Here is a 23,736-nt window from a genome sequence, read left to right on the forward strand (position 1 = left end):
CAACATGAGCTCAATGAATAGGGCTTGTGCGGAACATAATTTTTGCCAAATTTTTTTTTTTCATTTTTTTTTTCAGTTCTGGCACTTTACAAGAATATGAACCCTGTTTCACTTAAGTATTTCCTGTCACTTCCTGATCCCGAAGAACTTCAAAAGGAGCTGATAAAACTAATCACCAGTCCACTGGGAAGCCCCTGATAATGAGCTGCTCAAAGGCTGCTGCTTTGATAAGGGAGGGATTTGTTCAAAGATAAATAGCGAAATCCGAACAAATTGTCCTTATCATAAAAAGGGAGTTATAAGGTCAGTAAAAATAGTCTAACTTTTCAATCAGTGCTTTATAATGGCAAAAAATAGGAATAGATTTTTTTTTATAAATTAAAAGAATAGGCAGAATGTAATTTTAAAACACATCCTATTTATTGTGTTTATTTTTAGTAAAGGTGTTTTTAGATGTATAATGTCCCTTTAAACCAACAGGTTCATAGGTGGATCGTGGATATGTAAACACACCTGGTTAATCCAGCCCTGTGGCCATTTTAAAAAGAAAAGATATTAAGTGTCCGACATTGCAAAGTATTGGTACTTGTATGCAATAATTCCTTGCAGTGACCATGGCACCACACCGATCAATTTAACCTTTATCATATATATTTCCTGTATATAACAATTTAGGGACGCTTACTGGGGAACATCCTATGCAGCATAACTTTGCAGTGTAAGGTGGCAGTTATGAGGTGAAGCATTTCTTCATGTAAGTGAGGTTTTTTTAGGCGATAAACAAGTGCAATAAATATTGTCAAAAAAAAGGCTGTTAATACTATTTGACTTTTTCAGAGAAGACACAATATGATGATATAATTCCTTTCTATAAATATGCTAGAGGATTATACTGGCAAAGGATGAAAAAGGTCACACAATCATTTTTCACCTTCTGCAACATAAATATATCTACATACTATGAGAGCAGCACTGATCTTAAATATGAAGGTAATTGCCCTTTCTAATGCAGCCACTGATGAGTAGGAAGGACTCTACACCCCAACACAAGACTTAAAGCACACAACAGATATTTTTGCAATGCAGCACATGGTGTAGGATTTAAGGTTTTACTTTTGGGCAGATGAATCTTAGAACCAGGATTAGGCGTCAGATCTGATTTGTTATGAAAACCTCAACTCTAAAACCTTTCTAAAAATACCGGCTTTAAAGCCTAGTACCTACTGGCGATAAAGCCTGGTTCCTACTTGTAAAACCGCTTTAAAATCACCGGCCATAAAGCCCCTGCTTCCAAAGGGGGAAAAGCTTAGAATTCTCATTTGACCACAAAACTATCAGAGTTACAGTATGCACCACAATACAGCATAAGAAAAATTATTATTATGCTCTATTTCAGTGCTGTCCAACTGGCGGCCCCCTCTGTGTGGCCCCCCCACCTGTCTGGCTGCTTTGATGGCTTACTCTTGTGTAAGCTTTAAATGGTATCAGTACTGTCATTAACTGGTCCCCTGCATGGTTCTCACCTCAGATTCAGGCTGTAATCCCTCTGTATTGTTTAAATATGTAATCCCCTGTGTTGTTCACACCTTTTAATCTATGCATTGTTCACCCCCTGCAGTGTTCACACCTCAGGCTCAGGCTGTAATAACCCCCATTGTTCCCCTGTTCACACCTCAGGAGGAGTAGAAACCCACAAATAATCCCTGCATACTACAAAAAGAACATATACTGAGGTGGTACTGCAATTAAAAAGTTTTTTAATATATAGTTATTGTGCAGACTGTAGGAGCAGTGCCAGCATTGTGTCACTGTATGCTGCCTGTGTGTGCCATACGCAGAGTATGGCACACACAGGCAGGGTAGGGAAGGCAGAGTATGGCACACACAGGAAGAGTAGGGCAGGCAGAGTATGGCACACACAGCCCAAGTTTGGCACAAACCAGCCAAGAATGGCACACACAGTGAAAGTATGGCACACGCAGGCAGGGAAGGCAGAGTATGGCACACACAGGCAGAGTAGGGCAGGCAGAGTATGGCACACACAGGCCAAGTTTGGCACAAACCAGCCAAGACTGGCACACACAGTGAAAGTATGGCACACGCAGGCAGGGTAGGGAAGGCAGAGTATGGCACACACAGGCAGGGTAGGGAAGGCAGAGTATGGCACACACAGGCAGGGTAGGACAGGCAGAGTATGGCACAAACCAGCCAAGAATGGCACACACAGTGAAAGTATGGCGCGCAGGCAGGGTAGGGCAGGCAGAGTATGGCACACACAGGCAGGGTAGGGAAGGCAGAGTATGGCACACACAAAGGCAGGGTAGGGCAGGCAGAGTATGGCAGGTTTTTGCTGTACTACAACCATTAATATGGGTATGGTCATGTGATAACATGGGTGTGGTTTCAAGTGGGTGCGGTTTCAAAAAGGGGAGTGGTCAAAACTGGCTTCCATTATCGGCCCTCCACCACGTAGGTCGGAAAAATTCCGGCCCTCGGTACAACAGAAGTTGGACAGCACTGCTCTATTTAATTGAAAACTATAGCAGGTGTGCTACTTCTCAGAATCCATGCTATGTCTATTGGTATCAACATTTACCAGTAATTCAGTAAGGACTACAGATACATTATTTATATACAATTATACTGTATAATATAATAAAGAGCTTTAGTTACAAAGTCATGCTATAGTTAAAATGAGTCACAGCACTTGAGTGGTACATTAGCAATTGTCATTCCTTCAGTCTGGGCTATAATAATCAGGCATCATTTCTCCACATTGTGAGCCATATAGTGTAGTACAGATGCACACAGTGTTACTTGGGCACACAGTTATTTGCACGAACCAGACCAGAAACAAAGTGACAAATTAACAATGACCACACAAGTGTACAAAGCATAAGAGGCACATGTGCAAGTATAGAGTATCTATAGTTCTAGCAAGCCATAAATCACAAGTCTAGCAGTGAAATCCACAGCCTTATCTTTAAGCACCCAGACTGTTTTGCAGTGAGAAAATAACAGATTTTAAAGACCACTAACTAAAAACCATAACAATCTATTAACCTGTTCATTGTCTTGCCTCTAACAATGGCTCAGAACATACTCTGTTCTGGCTGACAGCTATGGGGCTGCATAAATGTCTTTGTGCTTTGATGTTATAGCATCAGTTAATAGAATTTCCTGACCTCTGCAGAGTCACTGATAAAAGGGGAGTATTTGCTCTGATTTGCAATGCAGTGTGTTAGAACATGAGGGAGAACCTGTATTTCACTGAAAACATTCATGATATGTTAAACATGAAGAAATACCAAAATAATTTTAGTATCCGAATACATACTAGATGCATACATTGAAAGCACATTTTAAGTTTTCCTTATCTCATCCTTACCACCAAAGGACAGTTATTTTTTCTAGTCCTAGCAGATTACCATGTGAAGTTCCATTCTAAAAGAAGCAAAGAGCCTCACCTTAGGTCACAGCAAAAACAGGGAAGGGGATTGCATGGTAGCACTTATGAACAGTTGCCTGTTTTTCCAATCAAAATTATCACATGATGTAAATGCATTTTTGCACCCCTTTAGCCAAAAGATTAGTGCCACAGAATATGAATCATGTATATCCTTGTAATCCCATTTGAGAAGAGGGCAAGAGAGAATGGATTCATTGATAGTAAGAGTAACGGGGGGGGGGGGGTGCTCCTACAGTTTGGGAGTATGTTTCCAATGCCTGGAAGAACTGAGGAAATTGTCAGTAGGGATAAATGGCAAATGTATCTGAACATCTGTTCATCATTTTTAGGCTTATACTGGTAGACTAGTTGAAGAGGGTTTAGTATTCATGGGCTCTTATCAATATAATGTCTAGTAAGTAATATATCATGACAATATAAAAGGCTCGTCCCAATGCCATGCTGAGTGTTCCCCACACATAACCATAGATATTAATAATGCTTCAAGCCATTTTACACCTTCAAATGCTGCCAGCACAATTTCATATACACTTTTATAAGATTATAGCAGATATAGCAATTTCCAAGCATTAAATTCAAAGATAGATCTCTAGTAAACCTCTTAAGGGAAAAATGAATAATATTTCTTAATAGATTGAATTTGTAAGGGCCTAATATGACAGAGGGGGATGAAAATTATTAAAGCACATACTGTACCTTGAAATGTACAGTTATTTATTGGTATTGTTTTTTGACAAAAGGAAAAGGGACAGCAATTTCCCAGTTAAACAAATGGTATAACTACACAGGGACCAAGACTAAATAGTTCAAGCAATGGTGATTGGTGAATATATATGAGTATAAACAGCGAGATTATTAACTATAACCATAAAAAACCTTTAAATTAAATTTAATGTGCTGTAAGCAGTTATATTGACTCTTGAAATAGCATTAACAGCAAAATTAAGTTATCACTCATTGAATTGCAGAAAACTGATTCTCCTGTGCACCATTTGCCAAGATACGCTACTAAAGAGATGGACCCATCTGGGACAGAATCTCTCTATTTATTATAAACAAAAGGGTGGGAAAGCAAAGGACCAGGTTAATGTACACTCAAAACATATGGGATGCTTTACCATGTTCTTCATAATGAAGTTTTAATTTTGGTTAAATAGTTTATTGATGTTGTTTAATAATTCTCTGCTCCAAACAACATAGTCAAGCTGTTGGGATATGTTCAAGAACCTATACACTCCTTAAAGTGATACTGACACAAAAAAAACCTACTTTTTAAAATATTAATCTACATCAAAAGTTACCTATAGGTCATGTTGATCGTTTTTTGCTGAAGTTTTTTTTATGGTAACAATATGGTTATAACTGATACAGAATAGGTAAATGTGTTAAATCAGTCCTTTTTTTCAGTGTACACAATAGAGGAGCCAGAGTTCCTAGGCCCACCCCATAGCTGCACTTTTGGTTTAGCTCATTCTAGTCAGTGGGTGACACAGGATATGGTACATGAAGTTACTCAAAATGAGTGTGAACAAGGCACAAGGGCCAGATAGGAAACACCCTAAGCTGAGAGAGCTTATTTCAGTGCAACCCACTGTAGTACGTAGGAGGCTAGGGAAGCTTCCCCAAACCTGCTTTAAATCAGAGCACAGCTCACATTTAAGTCAGTCTATGTATGGTCCATCTCCTTTTCCGCCTCCCCAAATGAAAAAAAATTCACCCTCCGCCTATGATGTAGTAAGAAATGACCTACTTGCTACAATTGATTATAATATCTTCAGGGAGTATCCGCTTCTTCAACATCCCCTGTTTGGGGTGGTCTCCTCGTCCACGGAATAGTGCTGGAGGCTCAATCTTAAAGTTTCCAATTCTCTCTCGATGGTGATCCATGCTACAGTAACCATACTCTTGCAACAGTTTTTCATTTTCCTCTTTGATTTTCTGCCAAAATTGTAGGTGGTCAGAAAAGGAACACAAGTGCAGCACTAAGGTAATCAAACTATGTTTGCACATTAACAGAAACCAACTTGTCCAGCAGTTTTTTTCTAATTACCAAATTTTACATTTCTTGTAGTCTTAAGATGGCCACATACAGTAAGATTTGATTGTTTGGCCAGGTAACCACACAAGCAAATCTTTAGCATCTTTCATGCTAAATGCAATTGCTTGGTCCTAGGGCAAAATGATTGCATTACAATAATGGGGATATGAAAAGTCAGAGCGATAGCTGCATCAATAAGCAGATGTGGTTCTCGATCCGTCATAAAAATCAAGCCCGCCCAATCAACATCTGGTTGATTTTCGGCCAGATATCAGTTGGGGAGGCCTTTCGAAGGGCCCTATACACAGGCAGATATACTGCTGAATGAGTCTGAAGGACCCGAATAGGAAGCTTAAATCTGCTTGTGTATGGCCACCTTAAGGCTGTTAAATTATTTTGGTTAGTTCATTTTAGAATCCAAAAGGACCAGGAAAAAAATGCAGAATGATAAGTTTGCCTTATATCAGTCAAAGATGCATGTAGTAATTGAAGCAGTAAGAAAAAATGATAAACCATGATATCTTTATTACATAACTGCATCTACATTTTGGACTACTCTTCAAAGGAAACTATTAAAATGACTGGGAACTGAAGTTTGCACAAATAAGCAACCCCTCGTGGTTTCGTTTTAGTAAAAGCATTCCAGACTAATAACATGCTCTGGAACCTCATAGGGACTGAAAATGTTGTACAGTGCCATAAATAAAGGCTATACCACTGTTATACCTTTGCTCCAGAACTTCACGTATTGCCTTTTAAATTGTGCTTGCCAGATGTGATAACTGAGAAGTACAGAGAAAATTACCAAATACTTTTTTCTGCCTTTTATAGTCTTTTAAGTCATGGGATTATTCTAGGCAATATGTGCTAAATAAAGGCAGTGTAGGCAGGGAGATCTTATCTAAGCTCCTGTTATTTATACATTAGATTTCATGATAAATGGTTGGTGCTGTTTTTCTTCAAAATTGTGATATGATGTATGCAACCTATACAGCAGAGTACAAAGATCAACTAGAGGTGGCTGCAGCAAGTAGTCTATTCTGTGTATATTGCTGAAAACAACACACACTTAGGTTATGATGGTGCATGGAATAGGAATCTTCAAAAATACCGCCATCCTTTGGCTCACCAGCCATTTTAAACATTGAAAGAATGGCATATTGGACAAGACAAATTATAATTTAAGTCGGTAATGGTCACAGAAATTTGTGGAAAGGAAAAAATATATACAGAAATGAAGATAACAGTAGTCCTTTATATCCGAAATATTAACCTTGTTTTTTTAGTAACTTTACTAACTGCGTTCTGTACACTTGAATACCTTCAGCTGCTGTAATCTGGAGCTGGAGAACGTGTTAGTAATTTGGTCACACACTTTCTCTGCAGAGATCTTCCCCTGTTTTCACAGTGCCCTGATAAGATCACATTTAAAGCTTTGGACACGGTTCCTTATGGACATTTGTACACATTAGAAAATCATGGACAGAGAACAGTCGATGGGCTGCGGAATTAAGTGGCAGGTGTTGCCGCTCATCAGGATTTAGCAGCGTTGGCAAAGCTTGTTTCAGAAAGCACACAGTGCCTGGCTTTATCTAGTCTGGCTGTAATCAAAGCTATTAATCATATAGCCTGAAATTCACAAATTCCAGCAACTTTTTAACATTGAGACCATTTATCTTTGGGAAAAGGAAAAATACAGGTTTTGTTGCATTTGGAATGGCATGTTGCTGATCATAAAAAAACTTGACTTTAGCTTTGTACTGTAGAAGTAATAACCCCCCCCCCCCCCCATTTACAAATGAAATTTTCCAGGTACTCTGTTTACCTATAGAAGGGCAACTTGCAGTAATCGTATGTAATGTGTAGCTCTTCCAAAACCCTTTATTTTTAAGCCATCTCAGTGGCATAAACCAAGAAATAGAATCTTTACTGCCATTATGTAATTAGTTCTTACTAGTTTATCTTCTTTTGATTTATTTTTCTTTTCCTCCATTTTTCCTTTGTAGTAAGTAAACATTTCAGTAAAATCACATTTGGCCAGGTCAGTAATCACCATCCTTTCTTCCAATGTCATCTCCTTAAAATAATAAAAATATTAAATTTACACATCTATACATGTATCCTGATCGCAATGCTGTATCACTTAGTGCAGTGTGCTACAGGCCAATAATTTTTTTTTTTTTTTACGGATTAACAAGCACGACATAGTCTAAGCATTTTTTTCTCTCTTTTTTTGATTTTCACAAGATAAGTGAAAAAGTAAAAAAACTGAAAATGTCAGATAAAAAAAAAGAACAAAAATATACAAAATCTTGAATAGATGTATGGAATTGCGAGGGGTAGTAACTGTATTTTTACAATTGTATTGATGCATGGGGTTAAGTAGTAGGAAATAAGGAGTTATCCTTGTATAAGTCCCAAGGTAACCGCACATTATATTATATCTATAAAGCCAGGCAGTCATCTAATGCATTGATTGGATATAGCCCCGCCCTAACCCAGTGGCTCTCAACCTTCCTAATGCCGCAACCCTTTAATACAGTCCCTCATGTTGTGGTGACCCCCAACCATAAAATATTTCCTAAGACCATCAGAAATATGTGTTTTCCGATGGTCTTAGACGACCCCTGTGAAAGGGTCATTCAACCTCGAAAGGGGTCCTGACCCACAGGTTCAGAACCAGTGCCCTAACCTGTCACTACTTCAACTACATCATAGGATTGGCTATATCCATGACCTGAAGGCTAAGGGTACACTGTTTTGACTGCCGCTGCTGTCTGATGGAAATCAGAAGCAGTCAAAATAATCCTGTCGGCCTGGTACAGCTTGTAATATTAATGAAAAATGTTCCTGTATGATGCACATCATATAGACAGACCTCCATGCTCAAGCAAATGTTCTTGCAAGTGTGTGTTTGTCAGCCAGAAAGCTTTCATGATTAATATTACAAATAATGACAGGTGTATTGGGACATTTTGACCATGTTCTCTGTCTGGCAAATGTCTACATGCCAAAGGCCTAAAAAGTGAATAAAAGAATCTGCTCACTGTTATTGTGTTTATAAAGAGGAAATTAATAAAAAATTCTGAGAGGACTAGATATGTTGTTCACAGGGTTATTTGCAGAAATACCATTATCAAAGAAAAATTATTTTACTAATAGTGTTGAGGAATGAATGCTTCCCCTAATCGGGAGTGCAGATTTTATTAATATTGTAATTAAGCAAATAAAACCTGACTACCTCTTGTCAGCATAAAAATTTTACTCCAGCTTTGGCAGGTGTTGCTTGCCTTTCTGTTGCCTTGCACTGGATGTTACACTACCTAAAAATTAGTCTCCTGTAATCTGAATTTTTTGTATTTCCAACACAATTAACCTCATTCCCATCCAGTTTCCATTTACTTTTAATCAACCTGCATACAAACTATTGGTAACCCTGGTACTTTCATCTGCTCAACATTGCTAAAATTCCCCCTCACCATTGCTTATAAACAGTCCAAACAACCATACACTACCATATATTATTTTCTGGCTAAACTACTACAGCTTTGTGCTTTTAGGCATTTTGCTTTAAATCACATTAAATCTTATTTTCTTCATTCTGCTTTAATTGCTGCTTGACTCTCCCAAGTTATTTCACTTTTCATATCAGCATTTTATATTTCAACAAGTTTATGTGTCAATTGTTCTCTATCCTTTTAGATTGTAAGCTTCTGTAGTAAGGCCTGTCTAATAATACACTCTTATTTTTAAGCCGTATTTGTTATGGATATGTTTCTATACATTATAGGAAATTACAGTGTTACTAGTAATGAAGAAATACAATCTGCAATAGTCTCCTAAGCCCCCCTCCAGCCCAGCATCATGTAATAGTTAGACATATTACTACTCAACTGTAAGGAAAGTGTCAGTTTAGCCAATATGTTAGATATACTTTAATTGTAAAGTAAATGGTGATGAAGAACTACTGTATAATCTTTACCAACTAGAATCCCACTACTCTGAGTAGCACATGTAGAACCTACTTATCACCTATAGCTACAGTTATAACTTCAGCTTAACTATCAGAGGATTCACCAAAAATGGGTATTGGTCATGACCACAAATAAAAGCCTTTTTTCATTCTGACCATACAGGCAGCACTAAACACTATAAACCAATGAAATTTAATGGGTGGAAATGGATTGGCTGTTGGTGGCTCCGCTCACTTGTCTAACCTTGAATATGTAGTCAGTCAGTGTTCAAAGTTTGGGAACCCTGACATAAATAGTGTGAGAAAGGCAGCAATTTAAATTTAAACCAAAAAAAATAGGTGATTGGCTGTTGGTGGCTCCACCCACTTTTTAAAACCTAAAAATGCAATCCCCTAGTGACCCTGGTGTTAATACTGGGGGAATGGCAGCAGGTTAAATTTCCCCATTGAAAGTCAATAGTTAAAATCTGATTGGCTATTGTTGGCCCTGACCACTTTTCTAAACTTGGAACATAGTCACCCAGTGACAAACTGTGCAAAGTTTGGGGACCCTGACATTAAACATGTGAGAATGGCAGCAGTTAAAATTTCCCCACTGAAAAATGAAAGTGATTGGCTTTTGGCGGCCCCACCCACTTTTTCTAACCTTGCGTATGAAGTCACCCAGTTACTGACTGTGCAAAGTTTGGGAACTCTGGCATCAAACCAATAAAGTTCAATAAGTGAAATCTGATTGGCTGTTGGTGGCCCCACCCACTTTTTCAAAACTAAAACTGCAGTCCCCTAGTGACCAACTGCACAAGTTTGGGGAAGAATGGCAGCAGGTTGAATTTCCGCCAAGTCAATAGGTAAAATCTGATTGGCTGTTCACAGTTCCGCCCACTTTTGGGCATCCAACAATCATCATATTTTCAGGCTGAGCCCATGACTATTTGATTCAAGTTTAGGGAGTGTAGCCTCAAAGCTGTAAGATTGGCAGCAGTTTCAATTTCCCCATAAAAGTCAATGGGTGAAATTTGATTGATTGTTGTTGGCCCCTCCCACTTTGGGATCATCCAACAAATGTCGCTGTTTCATTTGGGGTGACCCCATTATTATGTAATTCAAGTTTGGGGGGTGTAGCTTCAAAGCTGTAAGCGTGGCAGCAGTTTGAAATCTTCCCTGTCAAAGTCAATGGAAAAAATGGGGGGTTCGGAGCCGTGCCACATAAAGTCGGGGGGGCCGGATTGCTTAGAAAAGAACAAGCAACCTGCTCCGCTATAGGGTGAAGAAGTGTGGGGAGTTTGGGTGTTGTACCCCTAGAACTTTAGGAGGAGTAGCGTTTAGAAAATGGGGGGCACTAAGAATTATAAGAAGAAGAAGAAGAAGCAGAAGAATAAGCTGAAGTCGAAGAACAGTATGTAACTGTAACACAAATAGAAGAGCCCAGCCCCTTCTTACTTTTAAAATGTATACAGCATGATGGATAAAATGGATAAAACAGATCTTATCAGTGGCATCAGACTGTAGGGAGAATATGCCTTTAGGCTTCTTAGGGCTGTGGCACACGGGGAGATTAGTCGCCCACGGCAAATCTCCCTTGTCGTGGGCGACTAATCTCCCTGATATACCATCCCACCGGCGAGAATGCTGGTTTCAACAATTTCTAAAATTGCAATACAAATGGTTACTAATGCCACATAGGTTCTGCATGGTAAATAACCTGCAACGGGCAGTTTACTAATTACCCAGTTCTCATGAAGTAAACAATATTGGAAACTGTGACAGCGCACTGCCAAAAATGTGCATATTGCTTTAAGAACCCATTTGTGATGGAGGAATCAATTTAAATGGAATCAGCTCATTAAGGAGTTTAGGTATTTTCCATTCCCGGTCTTTTTATTATCTGCATAAATTAATTTGATCAGATTCTAATCTTGCTTTAATAAATTGTCTCCTGTTATTTCTTATAAGAATATAACGTCACAATTTTTTCTTTAACACTTAATCATTTCACTTTTCACTAACTCACTTCAAAATTATTTCATTAAATAGATATTTTGATGTAGCCTTTCATTCTATTTTTGATAAAGATATGACTGTAGAATTTATTACTTTGTTTTATAATAAAAGATTTAAAAAACTAATAACCTGTAACTATATAAAAATGGCTGAATGTGAAGTCACAATTTCCTTTTACTACAAATAGTTGACTGTGTTTGTAAATGTTATTTAAAATGTAAAGCCACTTTAATCAAGTGAAAAGAAATGTTTTGGGGAAAGAAATTCTATATTGCATAATATACAAATGTATAGGTCCCAGAATAAAAGATACATTAAAAGTCTACAACACATTACTTAATTGCAAACGGCTTGGGCTCTTTGATCACTTTGAAGAGCTCACAGTTTAATAAGGTACCATTCTTTGAAGCTGGATACAATTGAGATGAGCCAATGAATAATACTACGGCCAGCAGATTTCTAAATGGAAATATCATAATACAACTCACAACTCTAAAAACAAATGCAAGGAGAATGGGTATTTCAATTATGTTTTGAATTGTTGCACTATACTTTCAGCTTCTAATTACAGATGAGCTAGATGACACTTATTAAGTTCTGGGTGGCTTTTTTGCATTTTTAATATTCTATGATGATTTCTATTCCTTCTATTTTGAATGGGTCTTAAAGAGTTCCCAAACTAATGAAACTGTAAACAGCAACTTGAGCATACTGTGTTGGAATAAACATTTTGCTCTAATATTAAGCACCATGGAGCCATTTCTGCCACTTAGGGTGACCACTTAACGCTACAGGACATAAAGAACAGAGCAACTGAGTAATCCTTTAAAGTTTTACTAAACAGAATGAGTAAGATTTAATGCAGCAAACCTCGAACATCATTTGAATGATTGTATGCTTCTGATAAACCTGATAATTGCTTCAAAAGGCATAACAGCAGAAAATGTGTTTGCAAAACAAAGTGGGACGAAGAACCGGACAGCCTATTGAGATAAGATGCATAAATCGTCTTGTGCTTACAATTTTATGGTTTCCCAAGGAAAAAGTACAGCTGGCAGGCAATTACAAATCTCTCAACTCTACAGCATTTCACTGGTTGCATTAGCGCTTGGAGATTGCAACATGCCATAGGCAACAATACTTTATATATCAGAAGACTGTTCAAGATCTTAAGACATCATAACAATCAAATAACCCAGAAACCATTTGTTTACCTAAAGGAAGGTAGGGGAACTTGAACAAAAATGTTCAAGTGCAAATTTGTTAACTCATTGATAGACTTTTTTTTTGTGTTATATATACATACTCACACTACTGTATGTATATTGTAGAAGCATCAATATTTGCCTTGTTTTCACTTAAATAACCTTGAATCACTCACAATGATTGTTTTAACAAAATAGTTCATTTATAACAACCAAAACTTTTAGAATTCTATCAGTTTTGGCACACAAATTTTGCACAAGCAGAGCCAAAAATTGTTTTGGCTGTACATTCAAAACTAGAAGTCAACTGGACGTGATGCACTGCTTTCTGCCCAGCAAAATGATTGTTTCACTAATGAGCATTTGTTTCCACTGAAACAGCCGACCCTGAAATAGATTCAATCAAAAATCTACTGGTCCCCAAAGTTATTGCTCCAAAATGACTTTTTATAATGCTTTCTTGTCAGCTATTTTTTTTATTTGTATTCTGTATTTCTTAGCTCTTGGATACTATCAAGTCTGTAATAGGTACATACCTTTGTCCCAAGTCTCATCATCACAGGGGACCTCTCCTCCTTGCTGAGGAGGTAATTGGTAGATGTTTTTAAATATTTACATCAAGGATGTCCAGCCAGCAGTTGTTGGCCAAGACATACCTGATATATGTATATTTTGCCACAATTAGCTGGGAGTTTAACTTTCCATACAAAATTGCTGGTTTTAATGCTTTCTAACAGAGCAATTGCAACAGAACATTTAGTTATCATTACATTATTATGCAGAAAATCAATATTCAGTCCAAACTTTAAGAATAAAAAGGCAATATTCAGACTGGTTAAGCCTAAAATAGTAGTCAAAAATAATCAGTCAAACAGATTTTAGGTTAAAAAAAAGTTGTTTGTCCTCACATTAAATGAAGAATATGTTTCAAGAGACCAACTGACAGGTATACTTTTTTTACATCAGTGGAATTGCTTCAATGTGGATGCTGTTGAACCTTGCCACAAATGTGCCTATAGAATGAATTTACTTTTATCTTGCACCCAAGCAACAGCTACAAATAGCTATTTATAGCAGCAAACCATTTTATGGTGATTTAAGAACATGCCTAGGGATGCACCAAATTCAACCCATGCATCATTATGGTCCTCGAGACTGACCCTAAAAAGTGTGTATTACACTCAAATTTTCTAACACTAGAGAAGACTTCATATGCCAAATGTACAAAAGGGATTTTATTATTCTGAACAAATAGGCGCACATTTATGATTGCTGAAGCCTTTCAGCTTGAGCATTCAGAAAAGAAACCCTATGGAACTCAGGGTAAAACCTTGTCAGAGCCGACTTTCTTGAATAAAAAAAAGTTTGGCAGCTTTTAAGTACAAACTTTATATTTAAAGGGATACAGTCATGATTTTTATGGAATACTTTAAAAAATAAAATTTTATGCTTGAACCAACAAATGTATTTTTTGTTAGCTGTAATATTGGTGTGTAGGCAGCCATCTCAGTGCAATTTTGGCCGAGTCTGAGATTTCAGAAGGAGCCAGCTCTACACATTAGAACTGCTTTCAAGTAACCTATCATTTCTCCCACTCCCATGTAACTGGAGGAGTCCCAAGCTGGACTTCTTACTATTGAATGCTGTTCTGATATGTACTGGGAGTTGCTCTCTTGCTACCTTCCCATTGTTCTGCTGATCGGCTGCTGGGAGGGGGGTGATATCACTCCAACTTGCAGCTCAGCAGTAAAGTGTTGCAAAATGCTAGAGTGCACACCTCATCAAAACAATAGGAGAGGTGCAGAACACTGGAGAAAACCCATTCAGCATCCCCAAAAATAATCACAAAAGCAAAGAAGTATCTGCACACTCAAAAGAATAAAACACTAAATACAAAAGAAAAATTTATTGATTACAGAAACACAGAAAATATAGCCCGACGCGTTTCAAGCCAATAAGGGGTCTTTGTCAGGGGCATTGGGTTGAAAAGCATTGGGCTTTATTTTCTGTGTTTCTGTAATCAATACATTTATTTCTTTTGAGTGTGCAGATGCTTTTTTGCTTTTGTCAGCTGTAAAGTGTGACTGAAGTTTATCAGAGCACAAGTCACATGGCTGTGGCACCCTGGGAAACGAAGAATATGACTAGCCCTATATGAAATATCAAAATTAATATTAAAAAAATCTATTTGTGTTTTAAAAAAATGGATTTTACTGCAGGATTCTGCTGGAGAAGCTCTATTAACTGTTTTGAAAAAAAAAAATGTTTTCCCATGACAGTATTGCTTTAAGAAAGCCCGCTTTGGGAAAATAACCACAACTAAAAAGGTATTTTTGCACAAAACCCTACGTCAATTCCTAAACGCACACAGGGTTTCCTTTATGAGCTGAAAGGCTCAAGCACTCATATGTGCACCTAACAGTTCAGCATATTAGATACTCCTGTTTTTGGGATATTTTATATCTTTTGTATCATACTTAAAAATACTGTTTTGTTTTTTTTAAAGAACAGGCATTATATAAATGCATATGTAACATTCACAATAACCTCTGCAATGACCTGCTAGCAGTATCTGCTATGCAGTGACAGGTATATGATCCCAGATGCTTAGTCTATGGCAAGCAGCCAGTAATTTCTTTGACCCAAATAATTCAAAATCCATGGGGCAATAAATAATGTCTTTCTGTGCAAAAAAAATGGCAAGTTTTTTTTTAGAAGTCATCAGTTCTTTTCATATTTATTCTCAAAGCACATTTTCCCATAGGATATATAGGTTGCCAAGTCTCCTGATAAAATAGGCTTTTCTTTCCATAGGGCAGGTTTAGTACACTTTTTACATGACATGATAAAAAAGCTAATCCAACAGCATAAGAGTATACTAAAGTGAGTTTGGTATATCATCTCTGCAATGGGATCCAACTTCAGCCAAAAGGAAAGCATCTGTCTGCACAAGGTATTGAGGAATTACCTGTTGTGATGAGCTGAGAAACAATTCCATTAGACTGATGTAGTGCAGAGAGATTGGACGGATCTTTTATAGCATATTCTGCAATGTGTAACACTTGTATGTCTAAAGAAGCTTGTGACCACACAAATAAAATGCCTTATTAAAATAAAAAAAAAACTAGAAGCCTTAAATCAAAAAACCACACTATCCCCTACTTGGATCAGTGATTCATTTGCTTGTCTAGGCCTCTACCAAGAGTAGGTTTTCCTTCCATTTTATTTTTCCCCCAAAATGCTGATAAACCACATGGTCTGCAGATATATTGCATCCTTTTTATTTAATGCTTGCATAGCAATTGACAGAATAAATGTAAAAAAAAATCCTAAGATTTGCACAATATCAAGGAGGTTTTTGTGAATGACTAGGTGGGCAAAATCCTCACATTAAGCAGAGCTGTGCCACATTGGCACTATAACTTATACCACAACTACCCTCTAGAGGGCAGAAGACATGGCTTAATGAGGGGCCTTTATTACAGCTTTGTCTTAATGAAAAAAAAATGATGATGTATTGCTGTATTGCTATCTTACTGTTAGCCAGTATTGAAAACTTGTGCAAAAAAAAAAAAATGTGAAATGGAGTCACTGGGTGTTTTTTTTATTCATGTTTTCCCATTGTCAAATGCATTAAAGTCAATTGTCATTTTGAATCTGTATCAGGAGGAAAAATTCACTCATTAGTTGTCAGCAATCTGGCCAGTGTTTGTTTTATTGCCCCCTTCACACACTGGAAAATATAGCCTTTATTAACCCATCTGCTTAAAGGCAGAAATTGTGGAGGTCCAGCAGTGCTTGGACATAAAAAAAAACTAACTTTGTACTTTTGTCTGTTGGAGAAATTATGCAAAATTTTGAACTAAAGAAACAGAAAATACACACATGATCATGGCACATGGGTTTGATAGCCTTCCAACTGGTTATCATGCAGAAGGGATACACTGCAATTTCTGTTTCCTTTAAAGATTAGTGGGGTTACCAATGGTGTGTGTATATCTATTTGCATGTGGTGGTGCTATTCTTTTGCCATCTATGAAAGGAAATTGCCATAGCAAGGGATGTTTTTCTGAATGTTATATTGAAATCTATTTCACCCTCAATAACATTTGAGTTTCCAGAAACAGCAGACTACTTGTTTACTTTGAAGTGTTGGATGAGCTATACTCAACTTTCAAGTAATGCTTAAAAATCAAAAATACTTTTACTTTAAGAAATACCAACTATTTCAAAGATTCTCACTAGTGCAAAGGTAGAGCAGAATAATAATTAGAGACAACTACTTGGGCATAGTAATTATCCCCTAAATGCGACTGACCTTCCAAAGTGTGAGCCGCTCTACTGTCATTTAGCAAAGTCATTTATTTACAGCTTGGGAGCACTTTGATAAGGGCAAGCATGTGTTATATAAAATAATTTAACTGCCAGAAATCTTTGAGTAAGATTAGATGCATTACATTATTTTGTCTGGATTCGCCAAGCACATCATAAAAGCATGAAAATTTGATTAGGGATGGGACCAGCAAAGATAATCAAATCCCTATTTCACACAGTAAGTTATCATAAAAATATTGTCAAATATATATGCTGCCTCACAATAGCCCTTTCAATATCTGGAGAGCTGCTTTTTCTCCCATGTATTAAACCAACACATCTGCTCTGAGCATTATTGGTCCTTGCTTATTAAAATGCAAGATGGCACATGGTCAGGATCGCAGGCGGTCTGTTTTTACACTTTCGTTATGTACAGATGAAGCAGATTATAATAATGCAGACAGTTCAATTAGCTCACCGCTTAAATGGGAAAATGATCATAGCTAACTGCTGCAAATAGTTTGGTTAATACTGCTATCTAAAGAAAGACTAATTTCAAGAGAGGGTATGTTGGATACAGACATGGAAGGCCTAATTTTGCTGATCAGACTAATAACAATGGGTCAGCTGGTCGTGCCACTACATTGAAGTGTGGGTCTATGCGCTTCAAGGTATGTTAAACCCCATAAACATGCAAAAAGTGATCACCTGTGGTGCAAGTGCACCAGTGCTCAATTTTGCCATACTGCAAAGTGGCTTTCCTAAAGACTGATGGTATATTTTAGTGAGGAAATGCCGTATGTTAAGCGAGTGTGTGTGGTCAGCTTTACAGATTATTTTAATAAAACAAACTTATGCTGTTTTAGTATATTTTGGGAGCACGGTAACTCAGCCTCTTGGTAGCCTTCGGCTTATTTTTGCTGTTATTTATCAAGAGCTGGAATGTCCCAAGCTGGCTGTGCTTACTTTAAGGCTAGATACACACAAGCAGTTCTATGCCGCTCATGTCCAGAATGGAAGACAGATTAAGGGAAGGGTCTAGTAATTTCCCAGTGTGTGTGCACATGCAGGATAAAAATCCACAGCTCAAAAACTTCTGAAGCAGAAAAATTGTTTTAGAAGTACCCTTTACATTATTATTTTGTTCCCGTCCACCTATATATTAGAAAATAACTAGATCCTTAACTCAAAAGCAGAGGACAGAAGCTAAGGAGCATATAGCACACATGTACAATGTATGTAGCATCAAGAAAAACTAGAGCATGTTACATAAACATTTTATTACATATAAATGTGTTTGTTTCATGCCTGTGCCTGTAAAGGCTCATCCTTAATTTTAGTCTTTCATTTTAGCAGCAATCTACCCTGTTGTTTTGGCCAACCAAGTTCTTTTCCCTGCATTTCATGAGTTACATTATGCTATTTCATATCTTCTCTGTAACATGCCTTTGTTAATTGGCAACAGTTGAGTCATTTAGGATAAAAAGGCAAAATGTAAAAAATATATGAGGACAGAAGCGAAGGAACAGAAAGAAAAGCACTGCATACATTTTTCATAAGCAAATTTTAACAAAGCAGATGTCTGGCAACAGGCGTACTGTGAAACCATGCCCTGAACTGGCAGTAGTATCATCAATAGAAGGACAATAAAGACAGAAAAATCTTAAACAGGTCAAAAGACGAAGCAGAGAGATTATATTTGGCTCTTGAAAAAGACACTAGCTAGTCATGTATCCCAGCCCAGCTGTGGTAGTGAGTGCTAATTCAAGAGGTAAGACTTGCTTAAATCACAATGCACACAAGGATAGAAATAGGAATGATTATCTGATATAATTGCTAAATTTGGTTCCTGTTCTTACAAAATCCATATTTTTATCGGGTTCTTGGATAGCTTTAGCCCTCTAACTGTAGGCGATGTAGGCCACAAGACATGCCACACACTTCTAGGCAACCTTTTGGGCTTACTGTATACAGTGCAATTTTTTTTCTCTTTTCCAGTAACCTATTGAAATACCTTATGGTCTCTTACTATTCTACCTCTGCTACAGCAATTTAAACCAGGTGTCAAAATCATTACCACATTATTCACCACCTTATCCTCTCATCACTTTTTTATCACCTTTGGATGGCCGCACAGTATTGGGAGAATTTACCGTAAATTTCTTTCTCAGATTGGCCCTGCATGTAAATCCAACAATCAATATCATGAAATTTCACAATCAAGAAATAAAGTTAAATGAGTTTCACCAAAATTACCAATATAGCTGTATGTTACCAGTGCAGTGTTGACCTCACCTTTGGGTGAGAAAGAAATGAGAATAATTGTTAACAAGACATAGCAGGGATTTGTACATTTGCCTAGAGGCAGCACAGAATGTTTTTTTCCCCCCTCTGAGGCTTCGGTGGGATTTTTTTGCCTTAAGATTGGCTAGCAGGAAGTGGGTTTCATTTAGACATAAAAGGTTGAAAAATAGTTTAATGCGTCTTTCAGCCTAAATTGCTATGCTAACCCAGAAAACCCAGAAAATTAAGCCATTTAAAAGCCTTTAAATTAAACACTTCCGCAATTTCCATTCTTTTTTTCCCTAAAAAGCAACTAAGCAATATGCACTATGTTAATATAATAAATTTGGGGGGAAATTGGTAAGAGGAAAGTCTTGTGATATTGCTTTGCTTTGAAAAAAAGTAATCTGTTGTGGGGACCAGCAAAAAAATTTGAGAGGTACAGTTTTGCAAGTGGTAATATTTTACCATGCTGTTTTGCTGGAAAAAAAAATTCAGCCTGTTATGACTGCACCAAGATCAGCTCACGAGATGTCCCTGCATCAAGATTGGCACATCCTACATCTCTGCATAAAGATCGACAGGTCTGACAGCTCTGCATCAAAGTCAGAACATCAGAGATATTATGTTGCCTTATGGCCAGTGACAATCAGAGTAAGCATGCACAAAACCTGGCACAAAAGTCCTTTGAAGATTAAACAGGAAACCTAATTTATTTTTTAATTAAATCATCCATACCTGATATAAATGTATTTAAAGATCTGAGCTATCAATCATATATTGCCTGCCCCGCCTCTATGCCACAGGCATAGAGGCCGGGCAGGCAATATATGATTCACAGCTCAGATTTTTAATAACAATTACTTTAACTTTCAATTCAGCACTTTCTATAGATCACCTGTATGGCAAATGCATACGATTTTGGGGGGGGATACAAAGCTTGCCTTAATAACAAGTGCACACAAAATGGCGCTGGCTGTGACTACTAATTCCAAGAATGAAGGGAAAATAAATTGAGTAATTGATATAGTGTAAAGTTTATTTTGCTCTACTAACAATATACAAAAGGATTTGGAATTATTTCTTAGGGTGACAGGTCCCCTTTAACCACAAGGTAAATTCGCTTTCCCATTGACTTCAGTGCATTTTTGGGAAGTTTCACATTTCAGAGAAGAGAAATGGGCCAGTTCATGCGTCAAAACATTGGAATACAGTACTTTCTACTTCTGAAACTTTAGCTCGACTGTCTGTGGGCAGAACTTACCAGCAGATGGTAAGAAAATTTTAAGAAAAGTTATAAAAAAAGAGTTAACTTATAAAAAGAGTTAACAGATTGATACTTTGGTGTATAAAGGCATTTTTTAGCCATGTTGGCTTTGTCAGAATGTGTACTTTCCAAAATGTCTCTTGGGGTCTCTGTACAGTAAGGATCTTACGACACATAATATGCAGTCATGGGGCTCTTTTTGCAGAAACTGATTTGGCAGCTGAGAAAAATACATTTTCACTATTTTCATTTGAGGTCTGTACATACCACATACATGGGTATATCTATGCATATTGGGTATCAAACTATTCATTAGACCTCTGGTGTTGGAATGTGTACTTTCCAAAAATCCATGGTTTCCAGGGGTCACCTTACTTTTTTTGCAACCCTATGACCGCATAAAATTTGTTTATCAATTAGGTAAATGAAAGCCATGAAATTAGTATGAAAAGGTATATTATGGGGTCATATACTTTGATAAACCTATGCACATTGGCCATCAGACTGTTCAGTGGACCCCTGGTGTTCATATTTAGTATCTTGGTATCTAATGATATGTAGGAAATGTTGCAAAGTGGAAACTTTGAGGTGATTTTCAGGAAGAATCAAAATCACCAATTTTAGGAAAGCTTTGCAGCTAGGTACATTAGAGCAGAAAGACTTGTATACCCATTTTGGATTTAGGGGAATGTGTACTTTCCAAAAGTATATGGCTTTCTGGGGTGAGCATACCTTTTTGTAGCTTCATCCCACATAAAATTATGTAAATGTGTTGATTTTGCAGGAGCTAAAATTACAGAAACATGAGGTATCTTCACCTTGGGGCCCCAAAAGCCACATACTTAGGTAAACTTATACAGATTGGGTATCAAACTGCTCAGTGGACCCTGGAATTCATATTTAGGATGGTTAATCTTGATACCTAATATGTGGGAGAAAAGATGCTGCAAAGTGGAAGCTTTGAGGTGATTTTTGGAAATGCCATCAAAAACACTAATTTTAGGAAAGCTTTGCAGCTTGGTACATTGGAGTAGAAAAACATGTGCAGTCATTTTGGATTCACTGGACTGTGTACTGTACTTTCTAAAAAATATATGATTTTCTGGAGTGAACCTGCTTTTTTTGTAGCTTTAGCCTACATAAAATATGTTGATTTTGCAGGAGCTGAAATGACAGAAATGATAGATCATATAAGGTATCTTGGGGCACCTAAAAACCACATACTAAGGGAAACCTATGCAAATTGGGCATCAAACTTTTCAGTGGACCTTATTATCGGATTACCTTATGACCCGTAGGAAATAAGATGCTGTAGAATGGAAGAATTTATATTTTTTTTATAAAAACCGATACATTTAGGCAAGCATTGCATTTTGATAGTTTAGAGTAGCCAGACAGTTTTACCTATTTTAGATTTGTCTATCTGTTCAAAAATGTATAGTTTTCTAGGGTAAACCTACTGTTAGTGGAAATTTTGGAATCTAAAGTATGCAGTTTTCTGGTGCAGTGCTTTGAAAATTTGGTAGTGTACTGCTGGGAGTTTCTGACCTATAAAAATGAGAAATCTCCATAAAACTATATATGCATTCAGGAGACATAGGACTTTTCAGAGCAGTTAAATTTTCATGCATAAAAAAATTTATATATTTTTTCTTATTTTTTAGACATTTTGAAAGCTTAGGTTGTTCTCAAAATAACAATATATTGTTTTCCTGGATAAATTTAAAGCACCCCAAGTAAAGGCCCCTAAAGTGAAAGAGAAAAAGTGCAAAATGTTCAAATTGTTTTGCAATAAAAGTGCCAGAAGCGCCAAATCGACTGGCAGTGAACAGGTTAAATTTCCTTTAACTCCCTTTTACTGGATAAAATCAACACAGGATAATATGTCTCAATGGTTTCCCTATAAGTGGATTACATCCCTTATACAGTATTTCATTAGAAAAGTAATATACTACAAAAAGCAGCTAACCGATTGTAAAACAAATATATGAACATGCAGAGCTAATTAACAATAGCAGTATATGAAAACAGCTGCTTCAATCCACAAAATAACAGACCTTTTTAGCATGTATGTGTGAAAATAAATGCTACAGTTCGTATATATCATAAAATGCAAGTTCAGAGCCCAGAAAAGCTTTAAAATAAACACTCAAGTCAGAAACCCTAAAATGAAAGATAAAAAAAGCCCTATTTGAAACCAGACTCACTGCACAGCTGGTTGAACATATTTTTCATTTATATGACAAAGAACATCAGAGATTTGAGAACGTAAAAAGGTCTGCACCTGGAAAGAAAAATAAACCAGTTCTGAAGAGAACGACCTTTGCATCTACGCAGACTTCATCATACTTGGGAAAAATTGGTTTTCCACTCAGAGTCTAAAACATACTGCATAATTTGCGTTATACTACAAGAAACTAACAAAGTTCATCAGAAAGGAGGGAAAAGGTGATTTATTCAATGCCACCTACATTTTCAACATTTCAGTTAATTTCCTCTAGGATGTATTTTTCAGTACAAAAAGGAAGATCAGGGTAAGAAATTACATTTACAGTGTATTCACAGATTTGAAGACGCTGCTGAATGTTTGGTGAATCACCAAATATGATAACAAAATAGGTAGGACATAATGCAGTGGTTTTTCCAAAACATTGATACTGTTGTCAAACTACTGTATATGCTCTTACTTTTAGCACATACACAAATGCACAAAGACTACAATTTGTATAACAAAAATAATCCTGCTTATCAAGCCCTAAAAGCTTTCCTTTCTATATTTCTACTGAAATCTACTCTCAATAAAAACATGGAGTACTCATCTCCATGGATCGTACCTGTCCATTTTACAAAATTGCAAGGTTGGTTGCAACATGGGTAAATATGCCAGGCTCAACAACACAAAATTAATTGATAATCACAAATGTACAAAATAGTGGAAAGGTTGGGGGTGGGGAAAGTTTATCAAAAGTTATGGTTATGACACATGTAAGCAAAATTGTGTAGAGAAATTATGTAAAGAAGCAGGACACATCAAAATAACAATTTAGACCTAATGGTTTTTTAGTTTGTAATTAAAATACCCATTTTGCCTCTAGGTGGATTAAGCTTGTAATCAAATCCTTACATCTTATTCCATCTTTTAGTCTATTGGTTCCTTTTACTAGTAATTTAATGTATCCTCCATCA

At 36.9% G+C, this 23,736-nt stretch overlaps 1 protein-coding gene across 4 annotated transcripts in view; it reads right to left on the minus strand.

Annotated features, from left to right (window-relative positions):
- Nucleotides 1-23,736, minus strand: part of top1.2 (DNA topoisomerase I, gene 2) — a 76,731-nt gene that overhangs the window by 24,685 nt on the left and 28,310 nt on the right. For 3 of the 4 annotated variants that reach the window (NM_001195692.2, XM_031899929.1, XM_018092952.2), the window contains 2 exon segments: nt 5,220-5,407; nt 7,462-7,584. In NM_001195692.2, the coding sequence (NP_001182621.1) occupies nt 5,220-5,407; nt 7,462-7,584 (311 nt within the window). 4 annotated transcript variants of the gene reach the window in all.

The sequence above is a fragment of the Xenopus tropicalis genome, chromosome 4, assembly GCF_000004195.4.
Source record: "Xenopus tropicalis strain Nigerian chromosome 4, UCB_Xtro_10.0, whole genome shotgun sequence".
In the NCBI taxonomy this organism is placed as follows: domain Eukaryota; kingdom Metazoa; phylum Chordata; class Amphibia; order Anura; family Pipidae; genus Xenopus; species Xenopus tropicalis.